Source organism: Notothenia rossii (assembly GCF_949606895.1).
Source record: "Notothenia rossii genome assembly, chromosome: 1".
Classification (NCBI taxonomy): domain Eukaryota; kingdom Metazoa; phylum Chordata; class Actinopteri; order Perciformes; family Nototheniidae; genus Notothenia; species Notothenia rossii.
Genome location: NC_136912.1, coordinates 45049578 through 45072716, shown reverse-complemented (window position 1 = coordinate 45072716; position 23139 = coordinate 45049578). Strand labels below are relative to the sequence as shown.

The 23139-nt window shown below is 40.2% G+C and overlaps 1 protein-coding gene across 2 annotated transcripts in view; it reads right to left on the bottom strand.

Moving 5' to 3' along the window:
* Positions 1-23139, bottom strand: part of LOC307029170 (palmitoyltransferase ZDHHC5-A-like) — a 42944-nt gene that overhangs the window by 8794 nt on the left and 11011 nt on the right. For both annotated transcript variants that reach the window (XR_013805242.1, XM_079664894.1), the window contains exons 2-10: positions 20823-22639; positions 12003-12124; positions 11695-11852; positions 6713-6885; positions 6458-6560; positions 5827-5918; positions 5183-5309; positions 3803-3911; positions 3602-3711 (exon numbers count right to left, since the gene is read on the bottom strand). Coding sequence is in view for 1 of the 2 variants with exons in the window: in XM_079664894.1 (XP_079521020.1) it covers positions 3602-3711; positions 3803-3911; positions 5183-5309; positions 5827-5918; positions 6458-6560; positions 6713-6885; positions 11695-11852; positions 12003-12124; positions 20823-20986 (1158 nt within the window). In the remaining variant the exon portion in view is untranslated. The remainder of the gene's footprint in view (positions 1-3601; positions 3712-3802; positions 3912-5182; positions 5310-5826; positions 5919-6457; positions 6561-6712; positions 6886-11694; positions 11853-12002; positions 12125-20822; positions 22640-23139) is intronic.

The following is a 23139-nucleotide window of genomic DNA, read 5'->3' as shown; positions in this document are numbered from 1 at the left end:
GAGTGTTCTGAAGACCTTCAAAAGCATAAAGTTAAAGCTGGTTTAAGAGTGCCCAATGTTTGTCATCCATTTTATCTTTTTGTTTTTAATGTATTTTTGTCGTTTTTGATCAGATTGTATTTGTATTTGACATGCTATCTTGTGTTTTTATTATATTATTGTAAATTCATTTGATCTTTTAGCAGTGTCATTTAAGTTTGTTAATCTGTAAAGCCCTCTCAGAGAAAGTGTTTGTGATATTGGGCTATATAAATAAAGGTTGATTTGATTCCTGCTGCACTCTCACTCCCTCTAGTGTACACTTCCTGACACAACAGCTCCACTCAGGTCAGCTCTGATGCCGAGGGCCTTTAGAAGATCACAGTGCTGAGATGGAGGAGGCGTGGACAGAGGAAGACTCTGCACACCTTACAATAAGGCAGAGCGCCGGTCACTGGTCCCGGTCTGGAGACATTTATTCTGAGTTTGTTTCTCATTTGATCTATGGAGCTGCACCCCCGCTCTTTGCCTCTTTGGCGTGGTTTTCACTTAAATTCCCCATTGGTACTTTAAATATATTTTGATGCTAATACTTTTGTACTCGAGTAACATTTTGAATGCAGGACTTTTACTTGTAAAAATGTATTCCTTCACTCGGGTACTTCTACTTGCATACATGTAGTAACATTTCAGACTGGTGAACACATTTTGTATGGTATGCAGACAGAGGCTGAGCTCGAGGAGGAAAGCTTTAGTTGGATACAGCACACTAACTTAACTGTAACACAAGTTTAATATGTTTATTTTGATACCAATGTTTCTGGTACTGTGGTGTTGTGAGGGTAAAAAGTCAAATAAAAAAATGCAACACAACAAAAGACTGTAAACGGAAAATATAGTATGATAAATGGTTGTATGTATGCGTAATGTATACATGTTGTGTATCGAGGTCACAAATGTTTCATTACACAAGTCATAATATCCTCATGAATTTTGAAATAAACTTTTGTCATTATCACTTAAAAGTAACAACTTATTTTGTTGCTTCTTTTACTGCTTTCACCTCAAACTGCAACCAAGGAGAAGAGGGAACATGATTCCTCTTTCTGAGTCGTCATTAGGCTCATCTCTGTATAGGCGCACCGCAGTACTTTTCCCACTTTAGTTCCGATATAGTTCCGAAATGTCACGTTCACACCAAAAAGAGCCGGAACAAAAATTAGTTCATCAGAACTTTTTTACCCCCTTTTCCGTCCCTGCTAGAGAGCAGGTACTTTCGTGGGAGAAAAAGGTTCCTATGTCTGAGTGGCTGGGCGGATTGCAAACCACGGCCCGTAAAACTCCAACAAAGTTTTGTGAAGCAGCCATTTTATTATCCTTGCATTAGCATTATTAGCATTAGCCCAGCGCAGAAACGCAGAGAGACTAACTTACGGCAACACAAAAGAAAACATGGAAGCGGTGGAGATGAGGAGGTGTCGGCGTTCTGGCGATTTACTCGGAAGGCTTCAGTAGGAGCTGCTGGGAGTCCCAGCAGCTTCTACTGAAGCCAGTCCCCGGGGACTTCCGGCCGGGGACTTCGGGTGGCAGTATACGCCGTGAAGTGGTTTGCGGCCTGCCAGTAAACCCAAAGCAGAAAAAGAAGAATTGAAGTCAGCGGCTTCATTTGCCTAATCCTCCCTCAGGGATTTATTCCGGTGTGAACGCGGTCTGTACTTAGTTAAAGAGAACTAAAGAGTTCTCATGTACTACGTACATGAACCTTTGTGGGAAAAGTACTGCGGTGTGAATGCGCCTTATGAGAAGAACCCAGCTGAAACATCAAATTATATACGAAGGGCACTTGTGGTACTTTTGATACTGTGTTTGACTACTTCTTTGACAAGCTCTTGGTGAATCTACAGGAGACTTCTCATTCGGGAAAAATTAAGGAAAATCAAAACAAAGTTGTGGATTGACAGGTAGGAGGAAATGAACCGGACATGGGTAAAAATTCTGAGTAGAACCATCCGTACCATGTCTAGATGTACTTGGATACAGTCCTTTGATTCAAACACAAAGGACTCTCTATTCCTCAGCCCTATACATTACCAGAGAGATGAATCCAGTCTCTAGATGTATTAACACAGTAGTTCACCCATGTCCAGGCAAACAGAAAGGGGCAGGAAACAAAGAAAATATGAGGAAAATTGCTTTCAGCACAACCACTTACTGATATTGATCGACAGAAAGCCACTGAGAAACCAAACCCAGATGGGCGACAGGAAATCAAAAAACAAACAAAAATGGAGATGCATTAGATTGAAAGGCAGGGACAAATGAAAAAAAAAAACAGAAAACACACACACCTTAGTGCATCTGATATACTTTTAGTTACATACTGATAGCTGATTTTTAAATTGAGACTGTCAGCTTCACTGTATTACTCATACCTTGCCTTACCAAATATGGGAATAATAGAAATCTGATTATTATCCCTACTTCTGGCAGTGGTAAACTGTCACATGCTGTCCCATTCAGAGCATCTGAAGTAATCTAAATTGTATCCCTACATCATTGCACTGCCACCAATATTTACTACTAATATAAGCTATCCTGCTCCAATTAGCACAAGACCTATTCATAGATCTACAGCGCATCAGGCAACACTCTTGATTGGATACTACAGCTCTGGAAAACATTAAGAGATCACTGCAGCATTATCAGTTTCTCTGGTTTTACTATATAGGTATGTGTTTGAGTCAAATTGACGTTTTTGTTTTTTTTATTCTATAAACTACTGACAACATTCCTCTGTGAAGGAATTCAACAGACACTGGAATGGAATGGCTGCCATACATGTAGAGATTGAGATTTAAGAAACATGTGGAGTGGTCTCTTCATTTGTTTCAGAGCTGTATCATGTTGAAGAAATGAATATGAAATAGAAACATTTCTTTATTCTTACTTCCCTTTTTCTAGTCTCCTGGATTCAGATTTCAGCACTGTATTTCTTAGTGCAGCTTTGAAACTGTTGACCACTCTGTTTGAAGGAACAACTGGCCTGGCTCTCACATGATTTACATTTCTAGCTATCAGAAAGAACGAGATGTGTTTATAATGTAAAAATACAAAATTATTATTTCCGATGTAAAATATCGAGGCTTAATCCTTGGCCCTCTTTTTTTGATGTATTTATATAAACACCCTTTGGACAAATTATAGTAATTCTAGAAAAAAGGAAATCTTAATCTACACTGATAATGCATATCTTGACAGCCGATCAGTTCCACATTAATAAATCAGTGTCAAGACTGGATGCCGAATAATGTCTTGCTTTTATACTCATAAAAACGATATGTTGGTACGACCCCTGCTCAACATAGACACTAGCTTGATCAATAAACTGTAGACCACTGTGTCATAGGTCATGCAGTATCTCTGCCTGATTCCTTTTATTGTTTAAAAGATAGACAAATATGTAGTGCTCTAAATGTGCGAGTGCTCTGATTAATAAAGTGTTCTGTAATTGTGTGTAATATAGTACTATATCTGTTTCAATGCCCCCTTACACCCTCCATGTCCCTTTCATTTATGCACCCCTGCTTGTTCAGATGCAGCCTGCTGTACATGTGTGGATTACCTGGTTGGCGTAAGCATGTGTGAGCGCTGTGTGGTTCTTCCCAGGGCTGTAGGTGGGCCTGTATTTGTACATGGTGGGGGTGGGAGGGGCTTTGTTCAGTAGACTGCACTCTGCAGGAGGGTGGGAAGAAAAATAATTGAATAAACTCACTGTGAAGTAGTGAACCAGAGCATTGTATGGTTAAGAGTCAGAAAGCGTTACCCTCTGTGTTTCCTCGGGTGATCCCAGGGTAGCGGAGCTCCGGTTTGGGAGGAGGTGGAGGCTCAGCGTCACATGACTGGCTCTCCATCATCTCCAGACTGGACTTGGACTGGATGGAAGAGAAATACAAAGTCAAAGAATCACATGACTGAAATGTACAGTAAGTCATGGTATTACTTCCCCTCCTTTGTTAAAAATACCAAATTAGTATCATTCAGAAAACTGTTTTTCAAATGGCAGTGAGTGTCCTCCTAGGGGTTCTTTGGAGTACTGCAGGGAGTATGTGAGATTTAAAAAATCTCCATCTGTCCTAAAATAATAACATCGTAATGCATATATTATAAAGATAAAAAAAAAGAAAAATTGTATCCCAATTAAATGCATCATTAACTGCAACAAACGATCAAGTGCAATATCACATTTGATATCAGGTGCAACTTATCGGCAGCTCAATGCATCCACAACATTACTTAGCATGATGCCAAATCATTGGTTTGCCATGAGTATAGTGACTGATTCTGAACATTATTTTACTGTTTATCTTTAAGGGGGTAAGGGAGTGATTATCAAAACAAGATTGTTCTATGAATACAAATGTTAAAGGGGGGAGGGTTATGAAAACAACATTATACTATGAATACAGATTAAAGGGGTTGATTATCAAAACATTATACTGGGGAAAACTAAATCTCCTTTCCTTTTTTTCCATCTATGCATCTATCTGCAATTGTTAATCAACTTTCCACAGAACATTCTCTGTATGAATAACATTGAAAGTGAATCTCAATCTTGCATCTCCCTCACCAGGTAATGCTGCTTCACATTTATGTTAACATTATAAAGACTTCAATTTTAACGGTTGCAGTTTTCAAAATGCATTTATCAAAATGTCCATGCACCTTGAGGCTTCCACTGAATAACCAGTCTCTTACAACACACTTGAAAAGTGTATTGCTATTACTTAACTACTAAAAATGACAAAAACTAGCCAGGTAGATTGGTCATTTACCATCAGACCCAGCCTTACTTTGACCTGTCTTTTTAAACTGTGGTTGCTGCCAGAGAATGCTTGACGACCTGGAAATAACCGCTTCTTCCTGCTTCACTCTGAAATCATTTTTTTACCTGTACATTTACTACACATATTATACATATCTATCCCTGTGGGAATATTTCATTTTGCAATCAAGCCCACCAATATATTTTTTAAATTTCAAACAGCTTCTAAACCACCTGCTGCCACCTGGACCTGCCTATAAATAGACTAACCAAGTGCAATCTGAGTGAGAAGCACATCACATTTACCTCACGTGTGTTTGACCAAAAGGCCAAAGCAACTCTATTTGTTTTTATACCGCCGCTCCATCCTGCTGATCTTACCCGGTGCAGATCTCCCTGGATGCCGTTGTCCAGGATCTTTGCAGCCAGCTGGGCCTCTGTCAGCTGCGGCCGCAGGAAGGGAGGCTGCACACACACACTCTGCACACACTTCTTCCTGCCCAGATACCTGCAGAGCACAGACCACACCATGAAGACCAACCACTGCACAAATGCACTTCTGTCACAAGAAAGACTTCTTCTAAATGCAGTGATATACTCACCAGAGTTTCTGTTAGAAAAATAATCTTACCGGTCAACGTGACAAATTGGAAGTTACATATTAACTGTGGTTATTATTAAGCTTGAAAACAATTGATAAAGAATGACATCATCAAGGAATGTATACATCTTTTATTGCATTTTGTTCTTCAGAAATTCAAGCATGCATAACCGTGGAGCGGCGAGCGCTGTCAGGGATGTAGTATCTTCGCCGAAGCGCACCTATGACGAGCACGGTTATGGCTCTTTTTAAGGTATATCCACCTGCTGGTAATAACGTCTCTCCGGCCAGAATCGGCACAACAGGAAAGTTAGCAAGCGCCCGGCACCAGGACGCATCATATCTACTGTAGTGCATTTACTGTTGTATAACTAAACTATATGAGCATGTAGGCTACAAAAAAAGGAAAAGGAAGAATATGCACCTGGGCGCCTGTGAGCTGCAGAGGACATGAGAGACATTCTTCCAACAGCCATTGGTGAAAGGGTTAACACCTCCTCTGAACTTCCCTGTCACCTGAAGAAAGAGAAGGACATCAGAGATATCAAAAGATGAGAGGGAGGATGGATAAAGTATGAAAGGATATTGAACATGTCCCCACTCAAATGAAATGAATACAGTATGGGCATGATCACTTATATTCAATATGTTCTGAATAATGTCACTTATTCTGATAACAAAGCATGTGGGGCTTAAATATATATACCTAGAGAACATCTATGTACCAGTTAGGATTATCACCTGAACTAAAACTGTGTGGAAAAGGGAAAATAGCTCATAATGTCAAACTTTAATATTGGGTTTTTTCCTAGTTCCACATCTTTCCAAAGCAGCTGTTGCCACTTTGTTTCTACACCTTAAACAGACATGTCCTTCTCTGCATTTTCCTATTCTATTGTAGTCATATATCACAAACAGACACTTTTCTTTTAGTGCTGATCTAGATTGTACTCTTGTTATTATTTACAGAGAGCCAACATTTACCCAGCTATCTGTGGCTAAAAAATATCAACTACAGGATTTCTGGGACTACGAATTGTTAGTGAAGGTCCCACCTGTTCATTAGTAGTCCTGCCTCTGGCCACAAGCACTATGTGGAAGCCAGTGAGACCAGCCACAGGGATGAAGAACAGGCCTGCAACACACATTACAGCCAGCCTGAGAGCATGGGGGTTAAGGAAAAACCTTAAGAGACAAGATCAATGTTTTGATTTCATGGTGCTATCGAAACTGGTTGTCCAGAATATGTTTAAACTGGTTTGCCATCCCTAAAAAGGAAAAACTACAAAAAACAGATCCTAAAAGGATACGTGACGATGGCGTGCAGGCGGTCAATATTCTGCCGATGGTAGAGGATGAAGAGCATGCCGAACCCAAACACGGCCATGATGTGCGCCGTCAGAGAGAGGAGGAAGAGGAAGAAGTAGCGGTAGTTCCTCCTGCCAATGCAGTTGTTCACCCACGGACAGTGGTGGTCGAAGTCCTACAAAAGAAGGGTTAAAAGAAAGAAGAAGAATATTGTATCTCTGTGCCGGATGTTCAGGAGTAGGCACTTCGGGGGGAGAGGGGTGGGTGGGTGGGAGCGTTTTCTTTTTTCTTTCTATTGTCAGTGCTTTATCTTACTTTTTGCCACTTTACTGCGGGAGATACATTTACACTTGCATGGTGACTTCACAAAGAGGCCATAATACAATGATCGATGTATACTCTTATTGTTGATGAACAGGGCAGTGACATTTTTTAGCTTTAATGTGAATGGACTAAACGGACCGGTTAAAAGGAAAAGAGTCTAAAGTTAATTGTCAGATTTACTCAGAATCCTGGACACTTTTAAACTTATACGCACCCAACCGGTGTCAGGGGGACGACAAAACATACTGGTAGGGGGTGATTTTAATTTTTGCCTGGATCCTATTCTGGATAAGTCATCCTTGGCAGTATCTAAATCAAAAGCTGCCAAAACCACCCTGGCATTTAAGGAAGATCTAAATTTGACAGATTTTTGGAGACGGATGCACCCTCATGCAGAGACTACTCTTTCTATTCCTGTCCCCATAAGTCTCATACTAGGATTGACCTTTTTCTCTTATCAACGCAGCTAGTTCATAGAGCATTGGAATCTGAATATTTATCTAGGACCCTGTCTGATCATTCTCCTTTGACCCTGTCTATTTTGATGCCAGAAAAAAAAACTAACTCATATAGATGGCGAATGAACCCTACCCTTCCTCAAAAACCTGATTTTTGCATGTTTATTAGGGACCAGATAAAGCTATTCTGCGAGACTAACTGTCCTTCCTCCCCCAATAGTTTTATACTATGGGACACACTTAAAGCTTATTGAAGGGGACAAATAATCTATTATACAAAAGGTATTAAAAAGAAATATATGGCAGAAATAGAAAAACTGGAAACATATATTTTGAAATTGGAAAAGGAGTTTCAACTATCTGGGTCCAAGGTATTATACCAATCGCTGTTAAACATGAAGCTCAAATACAATACGCTACACACTTATAAAATTGAAAAAGTCATTTTAAGAGCTAAACAAAGGTATTAAGAATTGGGGGCACATAAAATGCTGTCCTTGCAATTGAGAAAAGAGGAAAGCTCAAGAACAATTAACGCAATTCAAACTGAAGCGGGTTCAGTGTCACATAACCCGGTAGAAATTAATGGCACATTTAAACAGGTTTATGCAAATGTATATAAATCGGAATCACCAGAAGATCTGACTAAAATTGATGAATTCCTGTCCACTATTGACTTGCCAAAACTTGGCCAAGAAGACCAAAATAAACTTCATCTTCCCTACACTCTGAAAGAAATTGAAAAGGCTTTGGGCTCATTGCAATCTAATACATCGCCGGGGGAAGATGGTTTCGTACCAGGATTTTACAGAGAATTTAAGGATTTACTCATCCCACTCATCATGGATGTAATTAACTTCGCATCAAAACTCAAACTCTGCCTGAATCATTCTCTACTGCCATAAATGGTAAATGGACTGTACTTATATTGCGCTTTATCCAGTCTTTTAAGACCCCTCAAAGCGCTTTACATACTACATGTCATTCACCCATTCACACTCATTCATACAGTGGAGGAACTAACATTCATACACATTCACACACCGTTGGCAATGCCATCGGGAGCAACTCAGGGTTAAGTATCTTGCCCAAGGATACATCGACATGTTGACTGCATGGGCTGGGATCGAACCCACAAGCTTCTGGTTGAAAGACGACCGCACTCCCTTGCAGCCACAGTCGCCATAATCACTGTGATCCACAAACAAAATAAAGCTCCATTAAAGTGCTCTTCATTTCGACCAATTTCATTATTGAATTCGGACTATAAATTAATATCTAAGGCCCTGGCTAACAGGCTTGGCCAAGGTTTGCCACAATTAATTAACCCGGACCAGAGTGTTTTTTATTTCTAAACGTTCATCAGCTGATAACTTATGTAGGCTCTTTAATATTATCCACTTAACAAAGTCAAAGACTGAGCCCAGTATAGATGTAGCTTTAGACGCTGAAAAGGCCTTCGACCTGTTGCAGTGGCCATATTTATTTAAAGTCTTGGCCAAGTTTGGGTTTAGTCAGTTGTTTATTAATTGAGTAGATCAAGCCGACAGGGCTGCCCTTTGTCTCCAGGGCTTTTTGTCTTGGCTATTGAGCCCCTAGCTGAAGCAATTAGACAGGATCCTGATATAAAGGGTTTTAGAGTAGATCAGACAAATCATAAAATTAATCTCCTGGCAGATGACAGACCCTGGTAACTCCCTCGCCAAATTACAGACTCTGCTAAATGCTTATGGTGATATCTCAGGATATAAGGTGAGAAAAGTGAAATCGTTCTACTAACTAACTTTGATTACACTGAGTACATTTAAGTGGCTTAACAATAAAGAATATCTTGGGATAACTATAGATAATGACCTTAAAAATATATACAAACTTAACTTCCTCCCATTGCTCAGTAGAATTGAAAGTGATCTACAAAGGTGGATGAGTTTACCCATTACTCTAATTGGCAGAGTTAATTGTGTGAAAATGAATATACTACCAAGGCTACAGTATCTTTTCCGGTCCTTGCCCATTCAACTGCTTCAAACTTCTTCTTTTTTTAAACCCTCAATAAACATGTTAGACAGTTTATATGGAACTGTAAAGTGGCCAGGGTATCTATAGAGAAATTGATGTGGGATTACAGATCAGGGGGCCTTCAATTACCATGTTTTAAAAAGTATTATTTGGCGGCTCAAATACGATTTGTTTCAGCCTTTTTTGAGGGTGACGGTGCCCCATCCTGGATACAAATTGGATTGCACCTCCTGAAAGAAAAAGTGTTTAGCGAATTTATTTATAAATGGAACCCCAGGATTATATCCAAGACAGACAGACAACTAACAATTAAAGAGGAAATATGACTTGTCCAACAAGACCTTCTTCTGCTATCTTCAGTTAAGATCCTTTCTTGTAGCCAACCTGGACCCTGGGATGACTTTACCTGTGTTGACTGATGTGGAGAAACTGCTTCATGAGGGAAATGTATACAAAGGTATTTCTAAAATGTACTCTTTACTGCTGAATGAGGTCCCAAAGCCAGGTTTACACAAATCTAGAGTGAGATGGGAGTCAGATCTGGATGTAGCAATTGATGAACAGCTCTGGTCAGATTGATGTAAAGACAATTTGTCAGCGACTATTAATGCCAGGTACAGACTGGTTCACTATAATGTCCTCCATCAACTGTACCTCACCCCACCGAAACTACATAGATCCAAGCCCGAGCTGTCAGAGATGTGCTTCAGGTGTGGTATTGAAGTCGGCTCCTTCCTACACTGCACCTGGCTTTGCACAAAAGTGAGGCCCTTTTGGTACGATTTTTGTGACGCCTTAACCAAGATCACAGGATCTACCTTCCGGTTAGATCCTGAGCTTTGCTTACTGGGCAATTTCACAAGTCTCAATAGATCTTTAACTAAATCCCAAATAAAATGTATAGAAATTGCTTTATGTGTGGCTAGGAAATGCATAACACTAACATGGAAATCTGACTCCTCTCCTCATTGATAGATGGTCTTTAGAAATGAACAGTTGTATTCCTCTTGAAAAGATCACATATAGTCTTAGAAAAGGATATAACAACTTTCTGAAGATCTGGCAGCCTTATTTAGAGTTTATAGATGCATCACTGACGCCACATAGGTATATTATCTGATTAACCAACAGACCTCTGGACATACAGTAGCACTGTGTATGTGTAGTATCTTGTTGTGTTTTGATTTATGCACTGACTTTTGTTTTTCTTGGTTTTGTTATTTTGGGGGGGGGGGGGATGCTTTGCGTTTTTATGCTACGTGTTTTTTTGTTGTTGCATAAACCTGAAAATTATAAATAAAATATAAAAAAAAAAAGAAAAAGACAGTGGTTCTCAACTGGTAGGTCGCGGACCCGTTTCGAGTGGGTCGCAGATGTATGAGTTTTGGGGGGGAAACTTTTATTTTGAAGGCCCGATTTTCAAACGCTGTGCATGCAGTAGGCGTAGGGCTGGAAGTACCGGAGACCATAAACGGTTTGAAGACTTCTGTCACATAGGGATCATCTTCTCAATAAAACATCTTTGCTGATGTTTTCTCGAGTCTTCTGGCCAATCAGAATCAAGATGGTTGCCGGAAGTCCCCACGGAGAATAACTTTGCGGTAGAACTATTCTTTATACATCCATGGGTACAACTTCAGATAAAAATGAACACAAAATGAAATATGACCCTCGGTTTGATGATTGAAAGAGAGTTGGCAATTTTTGTAAACAGCATTTAAACTCAAACAAGCTGTTCATCAGCCGATCAAAAGATTAAGTTTAAGCCCAAAAAAAACAGAACAACAAAAACAGAACTTAAAGTTTCATAAAATAACTCAGTAGTGAGGAGCCCCACCGTTGTTGCTGATAACTTCAAAAATGTGTTTAGGCATGCTTGTTGCAAGTGTTTCCAGGAGACTGGTGGGAGCGTTTGCCGATATGAGTATACTATAATATAATACATATAACACCCATTTTAGACATTGGCACAGCCTGTACCCAAGAACACAGAAACCATTTAAGGGTTAAGCACTTGATAGAGTTGAGCTCCTACTACGGATGATGGCCTACTTTAATGAACTTAGCAAATAAAAACAGGTTAAGTTTTAATAAATATTTTTTTAAAGGGTAAACAGACGACAGGTGCCGTGAATGTATGCATTTGATGTATTTGTGAAATGAATGGGTGAGTGTAAGATCACCTCCACACAGTTGTCACAGACGGAGCAGTGGGAGCAGCGTGGCGGCCTGTAGAAGCGGCAGGTTGAACACCACTTCATCCTGACCTGGATCCCTCTGATCTCCACAGTCTTGTAGAGGGGGGCGCGGAAATCGTCCTCCTTGTCCTCGTCCTCCTCGGCTGCAGGGACAGGAAAAGAACACGTCACTAACACAACCCTACGATTAAAAAGGCTTTAACAGGGATACAAATATGAGCAAGAAAGATAAACACTTGAAGCCAGGATCAACACCACACAAATACAGTACATTAAACTGTCCGTGCTCTCACCTCTCGGGAAGATGCCAGGGTCCATGAATGTGGCCATACAGAAGTTAGCCAAAAGAAACAGGAAGACGACTCCATTGTAGATTGGCACAGCCACAGAGAACCGCTCTGAGAGCCACGGACACCTGAAACATGAAGACAGATTACGACACTCAGAGGAAAAGCAAGACAAAGATTCTGATACATAATAAGGTTACATTTGAAAGTGAGGCTGTGTTTCCAGAGCGACAAGCTGCGCTGACACGTTTTACGGACTAATAGTTATTAACGGCTTCAACGCTAGTGTCCTTTCCAGCTTGACAGTGTGGGTCATCATAGCAAAATGTGCTCTTGGAGACTCCTACTATAGCAGGAAGAACCTCAGCGGAGGTTTCAGAACTTCAGGTGTTTATAATTCTGTCATTCTGTGTCGGGAGAGTTTGTCAAAGCGATTGCTCAACTGATGTGCAAGATACAGATACAACATGTTACAAGTGTGTAACAAGGGCAATTCAACTTTTCAGACTGTATTGTTCATTTACCTCAAAATAAATGATACGCTGATTTACAGACATATTTCTCCCAATGTAAGTCAATGGGAAAAAGTACTTCACATGTCTGACAAAATAGTTGAAGTACCAATGTTTGGTCACTCACTATAAAAATGTGGTCAATCCCCGGCGTACTTTCTGGGTCATTGGTGTTAGGGATTAATTTAGTCTTACTCCTAGGAGTCTAACCTTTTCTGTGTGTTGACGTTTACGACCAACCCTAAGTCTGTTATCTGTCTTAAGGAATGGGAAGTCTCAGCTATTGTTGACATTACCAGTTTTATGGCCTGACCTATCGGTCACAGAGGGTTTTAGGATTGTGAGAACACTGGCTTCTAAGCACCACAGACAAGTGATTCAGTATTTACAGATGTTGGCGATATCTCCAGTGTTCCCAGGTGTTTACGCACCATCCCTCAATATGTGGATTAACTCTCTGTAAACTAGTTAAAAGGTCTATCAGAAAGAGGCTGGGCAGATTTGACATGGCAACCCACCAAGGCAGTCAGAATCTCTGGCTGTGTGACTTGTGATGTGAAATTCTCCGTCCAATACTTGTAAATAAACATTCAGTGTTTGACATCAAAGCTCCAACTCTCCTCGTGTCTCTCTGAGTCCTGACTCTCCATTTCTGCAGAAGATTCCCTTACAATTGGTGTGAAGTTTAGATCAAGATAAATGGTCACGGTCTAAAATAGGCGTGGTCCGAGCACGTTTCAATTGGGGGAGGGTTCATTGACAGAGTGATCCCACGCCGGAGGGTCCCTAGGTTTTTTTTGTTATTCCCTCACTTTTCAGATTACTATTAATTTACTAGTGAGACTGCAGAGAGGGACTGGATCACGGGCTTTTGTCAGATTGACAGATGTTGGCCTATTTACCCCTCGCCAATCTAAAGCTGAAGGGCCACACACACACAGATTAGATTTTCTCACTTATGCACTCAAACACACGCAGACAGACGGCCACAAAAGCACACTTACTCACAATCTGACTTTCTCACATTTGAACCACATGCACACTGAAACACACACGTACACACACAACCAAACACACTTTTTCGTGTTTTGTTGTTATTCTCATTCAATCCCCAAATTCCTAAACTACAGCTAAATCCCCTACCTCCTACTCTTTGTCGAGAGGCTGTATCTGACCCACTCAGGAGAGACTTTAACTCTCACCCTGGTTATAATAATAATGTTCTGCTGCTCAGCTAGTTGTAAATCTCTTCTGTTGGCTAGTTAAAAAGATATCCTAGAGGTTCAGGAGTAGCCATGAAGTGCGCTGTCCCTGGTTCTAATCTGGCCAGGAACACTTGGGGACGTTTCACTTCTTCATTTCTCCTCATTCCCTGTAGCCAATGTATTGATGCAGGCAAAACATGATCCTCTTAAAAAACTATTAATGTTATCTAAACATCCGTTTGTTCTTCCAACACAGCTGGATTTGATCTTGGATAACAATATTATATTGTATCAAAGGTCAAACGATTATCAGCTCTATAATTGTTTTGTTGGTTTGATTTTTTTCTAATAAAGGTGCATTTTATGAAAGGACTACAGGTTTCAATCCACATTATAGTGTTTTAGTGGCAAATACATCAACCTGTCTTGGTTTAAAATACTATGTTTCCTGGTGCCTTTAGTCTGATAGTTAAGTACAGTTGTTCTTCTTTTAGTATCCAACACTGGACAAATTAAACCAACCTATTCATGTATTGAGGTTTAATCTTTAATGAACACATTGAAAACAGATTAATATATTAACACATATTCAAGATTTCTCAATTACCTATATCACAATTGAAGTTAAACTTCAAAAGTGATTCATTTGAATAAGCCCGATGGGTCACTATTTAATGTCAATTTAGTATAATACAATATAATATGTCGTTTGGGTTTTACAACTTGCTCCGCTGCATATCCACCAGACATGGAGAAAAATAAGCACTTTGTGTGGGTGTTTGTTTTTGTCTACAGGATCAACATAAATCCAATATATTCTACCAATGCTGATAAATGTTACAGTGGGTTTCATCGTATGTATTTATGGCTTTTTCAATTTAAGGTTCCAAAAACATGATTCAGAGCAAATTTCAGGTAGAGAATCCGTGCCGAAGTTGGCTTTACAAGGTTCTCACTTCTATTCACTAGCAGGCTACGTAAACGGTTCACAGACTCAAGGCTCATCCCAATTGATTATCTCGCCTCCTCCTTTCCCTCACGCCCCTTCCTTGCGTCTTAGCTCCGCCCCTGTAAGACGCGAGTGAAAGATGCGAGGAAGAGAGGCGAGGACAGAGGAGTCATCAGGTATGAGTTGGGATGTCCTCGTTCACTCCAGCGTATCCATAAACAACCCCCTTTACTTCTGGTGTGTGCAGTTTTATCACCCGTCACTGGACTTCACTCCACACAAATCCCTTCAAACCTGGGATTTAATTTTACATTTAAATAATTTTGTCGATCTCTTCCATACCTCTCTTTTATTATAGATTTCAATGTATTATTTTCGGTCCTGTATTTGTTTTTCCAGGTATAAAATGTAATTTCAAATGGACCTATTATGCTATATTGGAAAAATATTACAAAACATGTCTGTGAAGTTTTTTGCTTAAAATACCAAACAGTTCACCCATTGTAGCCATGCCTCATACTGCTCATACCCCTCTTTTGCAGCCCTGTTAGAGGAACGCGGATTTTGTGTCCATAGCTCGAAAAAAAAAAAAAAGGAGGCGGAGCTAATGCCTGATCAGAATTCTACCGGAGACATTAGTTATAAGTTAAATTCTGCTGTGATAAAACACCATCCTGTTCTAAACCACATAAAGGATTATTTCTGAAACAGTATGGAGCTCAAATAATTTTTCTCTTGCGGGTTTATCACAAGGTGAGTTCTTTTTTTATTTCCTGCTTTTTAACCGGTTAACCCCTGAGCCTGTTTTTCAGGTCTCAGACTCGAAAATGACATTCCCAGAACAAATGACTATTTCTTCACTTCTAAAAATGGGCAAATTAATAATCTTTTTTCTCAAAGCAATGATAAACCTGTGAGTTGGATGTCGAAAAGTCAGAATCAATATAGATGTTTTTTTATTTTAAAGTAAATTCAGATTGAACAATGGTAAAATATAAAAACATTACTAGGAACCCAAACAATAACATATAATAAGTACCCTGTATCAAGATTGATGGAAAACAAGTGACATTTGACCTTTTTAGAGAGGTTTAGCAACAGCAAAAAACACTTCTGGGGTCATTTGGGTGGATTTGCCATATACAGTGGGGCAAAAAAGTTCTCCCACTTAAAAAGATGAGAGGCCTGTAATTTTCATCCTAGGTATACCTCAACTATGAGAGACAAAATGAGAAAAAAAGAGACATGTCTGATTTTTAAAGAATTTATTTGCAAATTATGGTGGAAAATAAGTATTTGGTCACCTACAAACAAACAAGATTTCTGTCTCTCGCAGACCTGTAACTTCTTCTTTAAGAGCCTCCTCTGTCCTCCACTTGTTAACTGTATTAATAGCACCTGTTTGAACTTGTTATCAGTATAAAAGACACCTGTCCACAACCTCAAACAGTCACACTCCAACCTCCACTATGGCCAAGACCAAAGAGCTGTCAAAGGACACCAGAAACAAAATTGTAGACCTGCACCAGGCTGGGAAGACTGACTCTGCAATAGGTTAGCAGCTTGGTGTGAAGAAATCAACTGTGGGAGCAATTATTAGAAAATGGAAGACATACAAGACCACTGATAATCTCCCTCGAGCTGCGGCTCCACGCAAGATCTCACCCCGTGGGGTCAAAATGATCACAAGAACGGTGAGCAAAAATCCCAGAACCACACGGGCGGATCTAGTCAATGACCTGCAGAGAGCTAAGACCAAAGTAACAAAGGCTACCATCAGTAACACACTACGCCGCCAGGGACTCAAATCCTGCAGTGCCAGACGTGTCCCCCTGCTTAAGCCAATACATGTCCAGGCCCGTCTGAAGTTTGCTAGAGAGCATTTAGATGATCCAGAAGAGGATTGGGAGAATGTCATATGGTCAGATGAAACCAAAATATAACTTTTTGGTAAAAACTCAACTAGACGTGTTTGGAGGAGAAAGAATGCTGAGTTGCATCCAAAGAACACCATACCTACTGTGAAACATGGGGGTGGAAACATCATGCTTTGGGGCTGTTTTTCTGCAAAGGGACTAGGACGACTGATCCGTGTAAAGGAAAGAATGAATGGGGCCATGTATCGTGAGATTTTGAGTGACAACCTCCTTCCATCAGCAAGGGCATTGAAGATGAAACGTGGCTGGGTCTTTCAGCATGACAATGATCCCAAACACACCGCCCGGGCAACGAAGGAGTGGCTTCGTAAGAAGCATTTCAAGGTCCTGGAGTGGCCTAGCCACTCTCCAGATCTCAACCCCATAGAAAATCTTTGGAGGGAGTTGAAAGTCCGTGTTGCCCAGCGACAGCCCCAAAACATCACTGCTCTAGAGGAGATCTGCATGGAGGAATGGGCCAAAATACCAGCAACAGTGTGTGAAAACCTTGTGAAGACATACAGAAAACGTTTGACCTCTGTCATTGCCAACAAAGGGTATATAACAAAGTATTGAGATGAACTTTTATTATTGACCAAATACTTATTTTCCACCATAATCTGCAAATAAAGTCTTTAAAAATCAGACAATGTGATTTTCTGGATTTTTTGTTTCTCATTTTGTCTCTCATAGTTGAGGTATACCTAGGATGAAAATTACAGGCCTCTCTCATCTTTTAAGTGGGACAACTTGCACAATTGGTGGCTGACTAAATACTTTTTTTCCCCACTGTATCTGGCCACCCTCCGTCGATTTTGATGATTGACACCTCTTTTGAACTGTTAGAGCCAATTCGAATTGAGGAGAAGATCCTAAATCCACCTACACGTTAACATTGAGGAGTGAGAGTGATGCGCACGCAGCTTGCCCAAACCGAAAGCTATGTTACGCTCTGAAAACTAGGTTATAGCCATAAATATGATGATGGATTATCAGTAATCATTTCAAAGGGACACAGAGACATTGGATTAACCTTCAGCAGCGTTTATATTGTTTTAATGCCATTGAATACAACTTTTGATCAGAAAAACAGCAAAGGTAAGGCATATTTGCCGTTTTGGCTCCGTAAAGCTACATGGTGTGTTGTCTGGGTTTGCCTTCAATGCCATGAGTTTTGGTTGCACAGTGATGACACTTATACCTCTAGAATCTGATATCTTTTTTGTGCAGATCCGATAAGTAATAAAGTATTTATACCGTGACTTCTGTGCTAAGTGCGTTAGCATTTTTTCGCTCTCGGATAATTCAGAGGCTTGATATTACCCTTGTGTTTCATTTAGCTAAAAATTGTTAATATTGTCTGATAGCTGAGTTTCTTCCCGTATGACACATTCATAGTTTGTTAAATGTTAAGAAGCCCTCAGACGCTGTTTCTTGCAAGATGTTTCCCCCAGGGTTAAACACAAGCTCTGAGTGTTAGCGAGGCTTGCTAATGTAAACAAAGACGAGGTTATGTCCAAAACACATCAGGCATTGTTTCTGATAGCAACTTTGTGTGGGTCCGCCGCCGATTTCACTTCATATCGGCGTTTGTTGTACCCCAGTTTTTAAAAGATTTGGGTACGGAGGAAAAGAGAAAGGGTTTTATTTTCTGACGCTGCGTGAGTTCCCCGACATACCGAAGACAGATATTTATGTATAAAAGACATCAAAAAGTGCATTTTGCATGATAGGTCCCCTTTAAAGGTGGGGTAGGTCATTTTGGAGAAACCAGCTCGAGTGCGCTAGAATTTGAAAATACACAGCTGGAAAAAATCTGCCACTTCCTTAAAGAGCCCCTCCTCCAACACACACGAACGCCCACATGACCAATGAGGGCACGAGATAAGTTTGTGCACAGATGGAAGGCTGACAGGCAGGTAGGCCATCCAGTTATTTTAGCCGGGCCGGCTAAAATTATTGGTCGTGCTTTTTACAGTACTACAGCTTCCACAGATGACTTTTTTATGGATTTTTTGTCAAAGCACTTAAGATATTCATTGCTATCGGGATGTTAAGAGCATTCCATGGAATATAACAAAAGGTGTATCTCGAGCCGGTTTCTCAAACTTACCTACTCTACCTTTAAGTTATAATTATAATCATAACAATAATAATAATTGATGGATTAATATCATTATGTTATTTGAGCTTGTTTCAGATGAACTTTTGTATTAGGTGTTATTTAATTTCTCCTACATAGAGACACAAATCACTAAAAGATTAGTTCGGTATGTTACCCGTATTTTTATATATCCTTAATGTTTGACGTTCTGTGGGTTTTGTCCACACATGCATCAAAAACCACAAGTAAGAACTGTAAGTTACTATTTTATAATCAAAACATTATTAAGTAATTTGTAAGTATATTTCACACACTTTAAACATTTAATGACTGATCCTACTTGAACAGTCAGAACAGTTGCAGTGAGCAGACGGCTGTGCAGTTGTGGGCGGAGCTTTGATGCACGAGTAGTGAAAACACTTCCGCGTTGTCTACTCTTGTGTACCCTCGCTCTCGTCTCCTCTGGAAGCCTCTTCTCTCCTCGACTCCACCGCGTGCATTTAAGCGATTGGGACGTCCTTCAACATGGCGTGTCTTGATCGATTTCCGGTTCAAGTCACAGAGGAGAGAGGAGTCGAGGAGGAACCTTTAGTTCAGGGTGACTCTCACATCACTCTGTACCATCAGGGCATTCAATCCTCTGTTCTTTGGGAAGGTATTTGATTTTTCAAGTTTGGTATTGCGACACTGCATATATGTCAAACCTTTTTGAAAATGTTGTTAATACAATAATAATAGAGATACCTTAAAAAACATAGACAAATTGATTTGATCAATAAGAAAAGATAATGGACACAAATGTTGCAAAAGGTATTACAATTCAAGAGGATATTGCAATTAAGTCACATAACCTCTTTCACTCGCTGTACGGAATACCTGCATTATACAATTGCCATCTCTTTCTCAATGTAAGTCAATGGAAAAAATTGCACCGCCAGACAATCAAAACACCAAACGTGTAGGTGCCTGCCAACCCTCGCACACACTTCGGCACCGGTGGATAGTAACAAAGTACATTAACTAAAGTACAGTACTTAAGTACAATTTTAAAGTACTTCAGTATTCCCGGTGTATGCCACTTTATACTCCACTAGAACTTGGTTACTTTTTAGATAACGATTACTTGCCAATATAAAATATAAATCAAGTTTGACATATTTATAGGTTAAGATATCCAGTAGCAGTATAGCATGTTATTTATATTATCCCTATATTTACCAGCCGTGATAAAAACACATGAATAATCATAATAATAGCCGAGTAACTCAATATATACAGTATATATTCGATTCTGAAATGGGCCATTACGCAAGGAGTACTTTTACTTTTGGTACTTAAAGCATATTTTGATGCTACTTAATCAAGACTTTGAATGTAGGAATTTTACTTGCAACGAATAACTTTTAAATGCAGTATTGCTACCTTTACTTAAGTAAAAAATCTGAGTTCTTCTTCCACCACTTCACTAAGGGATAATGAGAGGAGACAGAGCCATGTGTTCATCGTTCACATGGGGGGTCAGCGCAGGAGGACGAGACTCAGCTGCTCTCTGGTCACTGCAGGGATGAGTCTATTGTTTTTCCAACCCAATGGAGATTTAACCATACCCACTTCCACATTCACGTAGCTTTTGTCGACTTTCTCATGGATGTACGAAGAGAACGTCCCTATGTTAACAATGCTGAAGTAATATAACATAAAACACATAAAAACGATATAGGCTGTTTATCAGAACACAAAGACTAGTTTGTTTGAACGTTTATTATTCTTAAATCTATGTTGAATTTACATTAATTAACATTTATTCAGCGATGCATATTCAAAAAGCGCTATTTTCAACAATTGACTTTGAAAAAGATGCTCTATGAATCGTCTGTAGCTGTCAAATTCCTATTTAGTGGGAGGAAAACGCTGTGTGTGGCGCTCTGACGCTGCATCGATGCTTTCCTCAAGTGGGTTTGGTTATATCTCAACTGGGTTGAAAAAACGATAAGACGCTGCCGGGACATGTACAAACAACGAGGCCCTGCTCTCTATCATTACTTACTGAATGTTATGGTTTCTCATGCATTATTTGATGAAACAGTCATTTCACCTTTAAACAGGCTTGTGTGTGAGACCATGCACTGTTGACACTTACGTGAAGCAGAAGAAGAGCGTGGTGGAGCCAACCAGGAAGAAAGTGGCTGCAGACACCGGGACATAGCGGGAGGGTCTCAGGGGTCTGCTGGCCGGGATCACGGTGTGAGGGAGGGGGGATGAGGACGGACCCCGCCCTCCACTCTTACTGCCGATACCTGGCATCACGTCCTTTATGTAGCAGGTTTTATCTTTCCAGCAACCGCTATGGTTAAGAATGTTTCACTCAGAGATAAGTGTCTCTGTAACGAGTAGATTTGTAGGGGGTAGAGATGATGGATTGGCAAAAACAAAAAAACGTAATAGGACAATAGAACAGAAAAGGAGGGATAATTAAAGAGGGCGTCCTCTTTAACGTGGAAAAAACGTGATGTACTGTGTGTGTGAGATTAAAAAAAAGCTTGTTTTCCTGAAAGCCAGGAAACCGGTGAAAAAGCAGGATGAAAAAATAAGCCGCTAATTGTAGAGGAGGAGGGGTCCTCACAGCTCTGTTCTTCCAAACATGACATTCAATTACAAACACAAGCAAATTGTATGTGATCATTCCTCTGTGTCGGTTTCCAATAGAGTAGTATCATTTTAAGAGAGGACATTGCTTGAGGTTTTGCAATGTGAATAAAGGCTTGATTAAAAACATGACGATGGTGCAATAAAAAAAGAGGTTTGTTAACAAGATATTAAAACTCAATTGGTGCCAATAAAAACTTGACAGAGAAACGTTGCAGCTAAACGAATGAACTTGCACCTGATGTGAACTCCTCCAGCTTCATGTGATTGTTCTGTGAATGGAGTCTGGTGAGGTGCAAGAGATGGCAGAGGTAGGCATGTCTGAGTAGGAGAAAAGATGGAGCAAATTAGGCTGAAACAAGGAAATAATGTAGAGGAAAGCTCAAAACTAAATAAGTTGTGAGTGTGTAGGGCAATTTTGTAGCCAAGTCTGTGCTAGCAAAATGTCTGGAGATTCCCCTTCACTTAAATTAAAAGCCAGAAAATGTTTGGTTAAAAAAAATGTTTCGGGAGGAGATAATTTGCCTTCAGTCTAGGACTCTTATTAGAACCAGCAGTCTGTAAAGGGGCCAGTGGAGTAGCCTGGTTTTCCTGTGTCGGGGCATCCCTAAACCCCGCCGGTGGCTGACTCAAACCACCTCACCTGCCAGCAGCTCCGGGGATGGGATCGGAAGACAATAAGAAGACATTGGTGGTCTTTCGAAAACATCTGTAGGAACATCCATCAGTATCCATGGAAATGAACTTAATATACAGTGTGGATTTGGAGCACTGGGAGTTATTTGCGAATAGATAATGGTTTTATCTAGTGTATCAGCCAGCAAACGCAAACCCCCCACTGGTCTCTTGGCTCCACTGTGTTAGAGTGTGACCGTGCCTGTTAGTTATCTAACAGTCAGCCTTCCAGCTATGGGCTCTGTTCCCTTCTTCTCCAGGGACGTGCAGGGCCTTCCCTTTGCTTCCTTTCCCAGCGGAGAGCACTGAGGCTCTGATAACACCCTCGCACAACAATCTCCTGGAGGATACACTCTCACCGGAGCAACGTCCTGATGATGAACTCAATCACACAAAAACGCTGTGGCTTTTATGTATGGAAGAGGGAGAATCCTTTTTGTATATTGTTTTTTTTTAGGTTTAATGTATAATTTTCCAACATCAACAACAGGATCCAGTGCTGATCAGTGACCTCCTCGATCTGTATTCCTTTATATGTGGATAAAACACAGAGGTGGCAGTATTGAGTATCAACTCAAACCACACGTCTCTGCCAGTGAAAATAATCCAGTCTGGTGGTTGGTCAGGAGGCTGCACCTACAGAAGCAATGAGAGGAACAAAAATTGGGTAAAGCTCAAATAATCAGTGTTTATTTTGTAAAATATTTTATAGGTTTTTTACGGCAACACTCATAGGCTTTGGTACCAAAGACAGTACTTTTAACGGTAAACACCAAATGCAGTCGGCACTGCCAAGTACCACGTCACGTTGAATCAATCTGTGCTAAATGTTGCTACCTGAGAGCTCATCTGGATGAGAAAATATGAGCTGCAGTCTAGCCGCAAAATGGAAAGCTGTTCGGGGCGGCTCTTCTCATATCTGCTTTCTCCAGAACACGGCTTCATTCTCTGACGATGTAATGCCCGTCTGACAGAGTGACAGGCTCAGAGGTAAGGGAGGGTTTTTATTTCCATGCGGTGTGTAAAACATTCGAAATAAATAACTAAATTGTGAATAACTTTTAAATTAAGTGTTTTTTTTTTTTATTTACAACTGGCTATTACTTTTTGATAATACAGAGAGAGTAAGGTAACGT